The following is a 10,419-nucleotide window of genomic DNA, read 5'->3' as shown; positions in this document are numbered from 1 at the left end:
ATGGAGCTGCTCATCCTCCTCACACCCCGCGCGCGAGGGGGAGAAAGATCGCTCTGATCTCAATCACTCTTCCTCTAGAAGCAGAAAACTAATGAGGAAAGAGCCTAGTGATGAAACACCACTCTAACGCCTTCGTAGCGTGCACTGTGCATTTTATTCTCTCCGGCGAAACACTTTCCCGAGTTTAAAAATCTGATTTCGTTATTCCGTAGCCTCGCTAAAACCTTTATTTCGTGTAGCGGTTACGGTGGAGAGATGCCTGGGAAGAGCAGGGGAGGTTTTAAGGCAACGAAATGGGTTCGAGTGGGGCAGATGAACGCTTGAAGTAAATTTGTTTCCCCCCAGCCAAAATGCATATAAACTTTTTGGTTTGGTTTTTTTTAATTTTTTTTTTTTTTTTTTTTTTTTTTTTTTTTTTTTGTTTGGTTTGGTTTTGTTTGTTTGTTTGTTTTTGGGGTTTTTGTTTGGTTTTGTTATGTTTTGTTTTGGGTTGGTTTGTTTGGTTTGGGGTGGGGTTTTTTTGTGGTTTTGTTTTTTGTTTTTTGGTTTTTTTGGGTGGCCTTTTTTTTTCCCCCGCCAATATATTGCATTTGGATTCAAGGTTCTCGCTGGAACACGGGCATTTCCCGTGTGTAAACCCCTCCGCGAGCGGAAATGCAGAACACTCCAAGTCCGCCGCATCAGACACGATCATTTAGGTTTCAAGCAACCCGACCTGCGGTGCATTTCACTTCCCGTAGCCCCCGTTCGCGTTTGGGTGGCGGGAGAGGGGATGCCGCGGGATGCGGGAGAGGAGCGGCCCCCGGTGCCCACCGCATCCCTCCAGCTCTGCGGGGCCATCCCGAGCCCGATAATCCCCGCAGGTTTGCAGCTCCTGGTCCCGGGCAGCTCCCGCTCCGAGCATCCCTTTGCAGCTGTGAAACTTTGTCAGAACTTTGATCTCGGCCCATCCCCGGGCCACAGGCAGCAGCAGGGGCAACACCCCGAGCCCCGTGTCCCGTGGGCTGTCGAGGCGGGGCCGGCGCTGAGCCCGGAGAAACCTCCCGGACCCCGCTCATCCCTCAGCCCCGGGTGCCTTCGGGGGCTGAGCCGGGAGGGGGCAGGGGGTGGGTGACAGGGGGTGGGTGTCAGCAGCCGCGGTCCCGCTCCGCTCGGGGACTGCACGGGCATCGCCGCCGCCCCGACGGCGGGACAGACCCCCCGCCCCTTCCCTCCTCCCTCTCCTCCTCTATCTTTCTCTCCCTCCCTCCATCCCCCTGCCGGCGCCGGGGAAGGCGTGTGGCGGTGGGGGCGGGCGGGGGGCGGGCTGAGGGGGCTCTGGGCTCGGCGGGGCGGCGCGGGCAGCGCCAGTGTCTCTCCAGTGTCTCTGCAGCGCTCTCCCCGCCGGCCTGGGCTGGGAGCCGCGCCCCTCGCAGAGAACCCGAGGGCAGAGCCGCCCACCCACCTCCTCTCCTCCATCCTCCCGGCCTCCGCCCGCCCTCGCTGAGGCCTCTCCGCCCCGGAGCCGGGCGGGCTCCTCCCGCGGGCATGAACGGCTATGGCTCCCCGTACCTCTACATGGGCGGCCCGGTGTCGCAGCCGCCGCGGGCTCCGCTGCAGCGCACGCCCAAGTGCGCCCGGTGCCGCAACCACGGCGTGCTGTCCTGGCTGAAGGGCCACAAGCGCTACTGCCGCTTCAAGGACTGCACCTGCGAGAAGTGCATCCTCATCATCGAGAGGCAGCGGGTGATGGCCGCGCAGGTGGCGCTCCGCCGGCAGCAGGCCAACGAGAGCCTGGAGAGCCTCCTCCCGGACTCGCTGCGCTCCCTGCCCGGGCCGCCGGGCAGCGCCGAGCCCCCCACGCCTCCTCCGGGGCCGTCGCCCTGCGCTGCCCCTCCGCGGACCCCGGCAGAGCTGGCGGCCGCCGCTGCGCTCCGCTGGGCCGCCGAGCCCCCGCCCGCGCTCCCGGGGCCGCTCCCCAAGGCAGGTGAGGCCGGGCCGGCACCGCGGAACCGCGGCGGGAGGGGAAGGGGAGGGACGGGATCCCGGCTGTCTGTTCTGGGGGATGAGGCTGGGAGGAGGAGAAGGGTTTTCCTTTCTGCCGGCGGGCTGCGTGGGAAGGGGATGGACGGGAATTACGTCGGGTGGGTTTTATCGCTCTGGAAAAGCGCGGAGAGGCGCAGTGACCGGCCCCGCTGCCCAGCCTGAATCGCGGAAATTAGAGGAAGGGGCCGGCGAGAGTCGCCGCTGCCAGCCTGGTCCCCGACGTGCCGCTTCTGGGCCCTTTCCCCAAAATAGGAATGGGCTGCATCCCGCGGGAATCACCGCAGCGCATCTTTCTGCCGCTCCCGGTCCCGCTCCCGGGCTGGAGCAGCTGCTCTCCCGGCTTCCCGCACCCCGGGCGGCGGGATCTCCTCCAGGACAAGACCCGCACAGAGGGGCTCGGACCAAAAGCGGAGCCAGGAGCCGGGAAGGCTTTTGGGGGGCTGTGATGGCCGGGGAAAGCGGGGCGGTGGCGGGGGATGAGCGGGACAACCCGCTCCTCCTGCCTGTCCCTGCGGGTCTCCTCCGGGGCGGGTCGGGGGTGCTGAAACCACCGCCTGCAATGGGCACCGTGTGGGTGCGACCTGTCGGTAACACACCTTTCTGGAGGCCAAATTAACCCTCCGGAATCGCTGTCGCGTTCCATTGTCTGGGCGGGGGCTGAGAGTCTTTCCCGAGAGGGATGTTCCGGCAGGGCAGGCCTCTCCACTGACAAGTTGTGACAAAATTTTCCGCCGTTCCCCGGGACGGGAATGAGTCCTGCACTGTGGCAGGGATGCGGGATGCGGGTTTGGGACCCGCTTCTCATTTTCCGGCCCTTGGTACCACCTGCTTGCCCTGCGGCAGCCTCGTCCCCCGCATCTCTGCCCGGTTCCTCCGGCTGCTCCCCAAATCCTGCCTTCTTTTCCCAAATTTCCCGCTGGTCGTGTCCTCCCTCTGCACACACGGGGCCTCCTCCCTGCCTGGAGGTGGAGGGGGTAAGGCCGGGGAGGTGGGGAGAGGAGAAGGGGGAAAAACCCGCCTTTGATTCCCCGAGAAAATGAAAGTTCCCATCCGCCAGCACGATATAAATCTGTCGGATAGGAACGATATTAACTTGCGCGCTCAACTTCCCTTCACCCTGATGTATGAACTTCCCGGTTTAAAAGATTACAGTAATCACGGGAGGAGAGTGTAAATCGAATCTGATAGCAATAACTTTCGGGGAAGGTCAGGCTCAAGTGAAATGTTACCCAGCAACAGGCGTTTTGTTTGCAAAATACAATCAAAGCGTATTGATGAGAAATCCTTCCTTGCCAGCCAGTCAGCACTTTCTGATAACAGCTTTACGGAGCGAAAAAAAACACAAAACCTCAACCAAACAAACAAACAACAAAACATAACGGAGATGTCCATAAATCAAGGCCTCCGGCGCTGTGCCTGCTCCTGTGGCTGCCCTCGGTGGGGTCGGGCTGGGGGGACCCCGGGACCACCGGGGAGCCTTTCTGGTCACTCAGCCCTCACTCGTCCGGTCCTCGGCCCCTGATTGTCACTGACGGGTTTTTCCCCTCTTTTTATTGACATGAGGATGCACGAGAGCAAAGAGGAAAATGGTCTCCTGAGAGGTTCCTCCTGTCACCTTCCACCAGATTTGTTTTGTTTCCTACTATCCTGCGTGCTCTGGGCGTCGGGGTTTTTTTTACCTCTTTCCTCTCCTTCCATTAACTGTATTAAATTCGTCATAAAACCAGAGGATGAACCTCCTGTCCACACGGTTTCTAAAACACACACACACAATCCCTTTCTCCCCGAGGACGTTATTCTTGTGAGGAGTTTTTTTCACTTCCGAAGGGATATTTCCCTATATATATATATATATATAGGTATATATTTCCCTATATATATATATGGTAAAATCACATCCGTTTGCTTTTATTCCTGCTACAATCTGCCATTTCGGTGGGACAGTTGGGAAGTTCTGAAACCACCCTTGTGGGATCTGTCTCGGCTCACCTGGAGTGATTCCTCCTCCTGATACCGTGCCCATGAACTTTCCTTGCCCACCTGAGTGCGTGTTACGTTTCTCCTAGTAGCAGTTATCAAGACTTTAAAACAACATAATGCTATATTCGTCACCTGATATTTTCAGAGCCAGCTTCTTAATGCAGCGCAGCTGTCTCTGTTAATTTGAGAACAGGGATTAGGCTCCTACAGAGTATTTACATCTTCGAATATAGGGAAGGAAGTCTGAAGTGAAAGCAATTAAAAACAAAACAAAACCCCAACAACACATATCAAGCCAACAAACACCCGACTCCTCCAAACAGACAGCAAAAGTAAAAAAAAAAAATTAAATAAAATCAAACTCCACCAACCAAAAAATTCACCCAAAGCAAACAAAAAAAGCCCTCACTAAAAACGTAGCCTTATTTTGTTTTGTGGTTATGTTTGTTCTGGTATCAGTCCTTCCTAATAATACGACTAAGGAAAACAGCAGGTACTTCTGAGGTACAAGATAATCTGTGTTGAGAAAAGAGCTGCCCTATCAATCAAAGAACGAACTGTTTTAACCAGGAATCAGCAGCAGGAATATTGAAGAAGCAATTTTTGTTCCAAGATATTAGACTGACTTTTCCAGACAAGTTATTAATTTGACAACAGCTTTTCCCTCTCACCTGTTTTATTTCTATTTGGCCCCTTTACAACATTTCACTCTTGAATATTAATGTATAGATAGTCAAGAAGAATTGGGGTAAATATTGTGCCAGATTTATATCAGTTTTATTTATTAACTTGTGTTTTACTGTAAATGTATGTGCAGTTTCATTTTCTGTTCTTTTTCGTGTGTATCTGTATTTGCACTGCATCTCTGGTCTGGGTTGGTATCTGTCTCTGCATGTGTGTTATTTGATGAATGCTGCCCATCTTTTATATCAATAGGAAAATAGTTTCTTTAGTTTTCCCAGGAAATCACAAATGGGATACTGAAATGCAGGTAATTTGAAATAGAAGGTCTTGGGGGAAAAAAAATCCCATCACACACATACACACAAACACACACAAGCCACAAAACAACCCCCCCAAGAAAAAAAAAACAACCCGAAAAATTAAAAAAACAAACCCAAAGCCAGTCAAAGGAACATTCCTCCCAAAATCAAAACCAAAAACCCACAGAAAGAGAAAGCAAACATCCTCTCCCCAAAAAAATAAGAACCAAACCAGCCAAACACCACCACCAGAAATACAGCAAAAAACCTCAGAGCTCACACAGAACAAAATACAACACCCAAACCCCTACAAACGTAAAAAAAAAAAATAAATCTGAGGATGAAATTTCTTCCTTGAAGCCTAGAATATCCTCATGTGAAACTTACGAAGTATGATAAGAAAACAAGCTTTGGTGAAGAGCAGTAGCTTGTAGGTTCTAAACACGAAATTATTTTTGTACCTGAAAATAACAAACATTTACAATTAATAACATGGATGTGACATTCCTACAATTCGGCGTCCACACAGGGACATTTACAATGCATCTTCACAATTTTTTTTTTTGTTTATTTGACAATGGCTGCTGTGTATCTTCACAAAATTTTCGATTATTTGACCATGGCTATTATGCACCTTCACAAAAAATTTCGATCATTTGTCGATGGCGATTTTTGTGCCGATTTTAAACAAAACGAAAATCCCGGTGGCAGAGGTTCCCATGAAGGGATGGGGGGCAATCCCCTGAGCACGCCTGGTCCTCTCCAAACCTTCAGCAGGCAAGGGGTGTTTAAAAGAGTTAAACACAGCCTAAAAATCCCCGCCGCGCGACAGGCTGGGGGTGACAGGGCGGGTGTGACACCGCTCACCGCCCCAGCCTGGGCAGCCAAAAATGCTCTCAAAAAAACAGAAGAGAAAAATACAGCAGCCTCGGAGCTCGGGTGGTAGCCCGCAGAGGGTAATTCTGCATGTGTTGATAGCAGCACTTCGATTTTAAATCGCCAAAATCTCGTTTTCCCTGCGAGTGTAACAGCCCCCGGTGAGATGCGTCACTGTGACTTGTGCTGTGTGAAGAGACTTTTCCCCCGTGCAAAAGCTGAGAGCCAGCGTCTGTGCGGTCTCCTGATGACAAAGATGCAAAATTCAGAGGGATGAGTTATCGGAATTTGCAGAAAAAAAATTATAGGCGAGCCTCATAGGGATATTTTTAATGGTACAGAAAATTAGGCAAATCTGAAATATCCTGAAAATAATATTTTGTAAAGATCAGGGAATATATTTGAGATACCTTACCTGATCTGAGGGTGTTTGTTTGTTTGTCTGTCTGTTTGTTTGTTTGACTGATTGTTTGTTTTAAATAAACACATATTTTCTCCGCAGTGGTACCTGTTGTCATCCCATAAAAATATGCTGTAAACGTGAGCATGAGGTAATTTGGAAATATGCTCTCCTTGCATTCAGTCCATTTGGTAATATTGGTCAGCACAGGGGAACCTATTTATGTGAAAATTAGGGCTATCAGGTTCCTTAAACAGCCTCTCTGACAATGCCAAGACAGGATAAGGTAGTTGGATGTCCCCAGACTTCCCGCTAAGCCTTGAATGTATAAATACTCCATTCACCGAGATTTGTAATAAATGCACAGTGAAGGGATTAGCAGGGAAAGGTGAGTCTCACGTTTTCCCAACAATGGATGAGCTGTGCCAGTGTCTCAGCACCTCCTCAGGAGGATGCACGTGCCAGTTCTCTCTCGGCAAACAATTCCTGCATTTTGCTTTGGCTGCTAAAGCAGGATTTTGGTGCACTGAGCCTGTGAGAAAAAGGAAATGCACATTCTTTATAATACAGAACATTCAGAGTTGCTGCTTCTCTGTTTGCACTGCACAGGCAGCATAACCAGTGTGAAAATGAGTTCCCAAAATGGGTTATCCTGCTAAAAGGAGTGAGGTCTTTGTAAGAGCATCTGTATTCCTCAGCTACACACTGAGCTTTCACAAATTAGCAGCATCCCACCTCTCTGTAGGATGGCCCATCGTTTCTGCCAGGCACAGCCATCCTCATGAGGAGAACCTTGCTTTGCCATGCTCACACTGTCAGGCTGTGCTCTGCCAGGATTTCTTGTTTATTTATGGCTCCCATTGTGGTGAGCATAGTGGCTTCTTGCTCAGCTCAGGCTTGCTCAGACTTCTTTCTCTCTAGTGGATAAATTGTATTTCTAGTCTTTTTTTTCCAAGCTGATCTGTTTAAATGTTAGACTTAGCCCACTAACTGATGAGAAGATGCCCTGCCTGTTCCTGCTGGGAGAGGAAGGCAGGAGGTGGTCAGCAGTGAGGCTCAGGTGCTTGCACACCTCTAACTGGCTCCATCTCACTTGGGCAGGTGGGATGATCAGCACATTTTAGGAAACTTTGCTTGCATCTTACAGCTGCTTTATCTAGTTGGGGTGTTTGTCAGGGGCCTGGAAAACCAAGCAAATAGTTGTATTAGTTTTTGCAGACTGTCCTTCCCATTGGTGTGTTCAAAAGCACTACCCTGTGTGGGTAAAGTGGACTCTGTCAGCCACAGCTGGGACAAAGATCCTCTCTCCAGGCATTGATGCTTCCCAAGAATGTAATCCTGCTCAAGGATGGAAAGCCATCAGAACTGTGTTCTTGGGAAATAATAGTGAAAAATCCAGCAAGTGTACTGACCCCCTTTTTGCATAAGCAAGGATCCTTCCCTTATTCTTGCTGACAAGCAGTCTTGTTTCAAAGGGTTCCATACTCTGGTCAGGTGTTACCAAAGGGTTTTGAGTGTCTGTCTGGAGACAGCATGGCCAACGGGCTTGTTTTCAGCTCCATACTCAGCTCTCATCCTTCTTAGTTTAGTACACAGAAAGCAAGATACCTGGGACAATCGCTAAGAGAGTTTGTCAGGTCCTCACCCTTGGAATTGTTTAAAACTCTTCTAAGAAAGGACATGAGCAACCTGCTCTTTGTCCAAGGCTGCTCCCACTTTGAAGAGGATACTGGACCAAATGCCTTCCAGATGTCCTCTCCAAACCAGACTTTTCCAGAATGTGTGCTTGGATGGGACAAGGCATCAGACATGCTTAAGGGTTTAGAGGAAAAGCTGCAATTCTTGCTGTGGGAGGAACCAATTTCTATAAGAGAAACCAGTTCCTTCAGAGCCAGAGCTGGAATACATTTATTTATTTGAAGTATTTTTAAACCTTCAACCCATAGTCATAACAGGGTGGTTCCACCAATGCTACTGGGACTTCAGGGCAATTTTCATCTCCTAAGTGCCCTCTTCAGCTCACAGACAGTGAGATGGTGCTGGTGAGGAATTATGATGTGAAAAGTGCTGTAGCTCCTCTGAGAAAGCTTTCACTTGGGTGGTGTATTGCTGCCTTGTAACCAGAGAAAGAATCTGAGAAAGAATGGAAATAGCATTTCTGATGCAGGAGAAAAATGATCACAGTTTTCACACGGGAGAATGAGACAGGGTATGTCTAGATCAGGTCACATTATCCTTTTGCAGTTTTGTTCTCATGGGATGTTGTAAAGACACCTTAATTTTTTCAGGATCTCTGCAAATTTTTTTTTGGAAAAAACCCTAGAGTCCTGATCTGTTCACTTTAAGAAGACAGCATCCCCAAATCTCTGTAGGAGCTTTTGGGCTCAGTTTTCTGTTAATTTCTCTGACTTCTCTTTGCAGACATGAACGAGGAGAGGTTGGGTGATGCAAGTGGAGCAGACAATGCCGAGACCTACAGCGACAAAGACACAGACCAAAGGAGTTCCCCAGACATGACTAAAGCCAAAAGTTGCTTCAACCCTGAAAGCCCTGAAATTGTTTCAGTGGATGAGGTCGGTTTTGCAGTCCAGAAAAACGGTGGGAGCACAGAGAACCGTCCAGAGAGCCCCAAGTACCACCCGGAGCAGAACCACCTCCTGATAGAAGGTCCTTCTGGGACAGTTTCTTTGCCATTCAGTTTGAAAGCAAACAGACCCCCACTAGAAGTCTTGAAGAAGATTTTCCCTAACCAGAAGCCAACTGTGCTAGAGCTGATCCTGAAGGGGTGTGGAGGTGACCTGGTGAGTGCTGTGGAGGTTCTCCTGTCCAGCCGCTCCTCGGCGGCCGGTGGGGAGAGAACTTCTGCAGAGTCTGACACTCTCGTTCTGCCTTCCAGCGGGCATATTTTTGAACACACGCTGGGTTCCTACCCCATCTCATCCTCCAAGTGGTCCGTGGGCTCGGCATTTAGGGTTCCCGACACTCTGAGGTTCTCTGCTGACTCCAGTAACGTGGTGCCGAACCCTCTGGCCGTACCTTTGCAGCATCCTTTCCCGCAGCCGCCCCGCTACCCGCTGATGCTGAGGAACACTCTGGCCAGGAATCAGTCCAGCCCTTTCCTGCCCAACGACGTCACCCTGTGGAACACGATGACACTGCAGCAGCAGTACCAGCTGCGGTCCCAGTACGTCAGCCCTTTCTCCAGCAACTCAGCCAGCGTTTTCCGGAGCTCTCCAGTCCTTCCTTCCCGCTCCTCAGAGGATCCCAGGATCTCAATCCCTGATGACGGGTGTCCTATTGTGTCCAAGCAACCCATTTACACAGAGGATGAGTATGAGGAAAGGTCTGATTCTTCAGACTCGAGAATACTCAACACATCCTCTTAGAGTGACATTTGACGTGTGACAGCTAAGCGATGCTCACAGTGCAGCTGAACTCCTGGCCCCTGAGAGGAGGGACATGTGCCCTACAGAACTCTTGCAATTGTGTTAGAAAGTGACTTTGCTTGGTAGTGTACTATAGCAATAAAGACATAACTTATTTAATTTCTTGCACTTCACTGGATAATGCCAAATAGCAATACTCTGGCTTTAGTGCTGAGTGTGTGTTGCAAAGGAAGACTTTATGGCTGCTTTATGGTTATGGGACTCCAGAAGACTCATAATGGAAGCAGAAGCCCAAGGTCTACTTTGTTCCTTAACTCAGAAAAATGGGGATGTTAAACTAGAATACTTGAATGCTGTTTTATAATTGAGAACTCCTCAGGACATAAGAAATCAAGCAAACCTAGTTCAATTGCAAACGGACTGAAACAAGGACCTTTTAATCTTATGCCAGTGATCATCTTTGCAGTGAAAGAAAAGGTAGAAGAAAGTAATGCACACATGCAACCAACATGAGCTGCTTCTGTGCCGTTTGAGCTTGGACACTTTTCAGAGAGATATTATTAAGAGTTATTCTTTTCCCATGGCTAGGTCGAAATGTGTAATGTCAGTGTAAAACCAATTACAGCTGTGAATTGCATGAAGTGTATTGTGAAATGAACACCAGATTAAGCATTGTCAGGTTTATGTAGCATGCTAAGGACTCTAGAAAAATAAACTAAGATGATGATCTTGGTTTATGTCATTTATACTGGGCAAATAACATTCTGAA

The 10,419-nt window shown here is 49.7% G+C and overlaps 1 protein-coding gene across 1 annotated transcript; it reads left to right on the top strand.

The window, feature by feature from the left end:
* Nucleotides 1–1,496: 1,496 nt before the first annotated feature.
* On the top strand, nucleotides 1,497–9,650 carry DMRT3 (doublesex and mab-3 related transcription factor 3; the record flags this gene model as incomplete). Its single annotated transcript, XM_083882992.1, has 2 exons — nucleotides 1,497–1,966; nucleotides 8,686–9,650. Exons 1-2 carry the CDS (start codon nucleotides 1,528–1,530, stop codon nucleotides 9,648–9,650), a joined length of 1,404 nt encoding a protein of 467 aa, XP_083739118.1. The 5' UTR covers nucleotides 1,497–1,527.
* Between the last annotated feature and the right edge of the window lie 769 nt (nucleotides 9,651–10,419).

Source organism: Zosterops lateralis (genome assembly GCF_965231275.1).
Source record: "Zosterops lateralis genome assembly, chromosome: Z".
NCBI lineage: Eukaryota > Metazoa > Chordata > Aves > Passeriformes > Zosteropidae > Zosterops > Zosterops lateralis.
The sequence above is the reverse complement of the archived record's forward strand: the minus strand, read 5'-3'. Positions and strand labels throughout refer to the sequence as shown.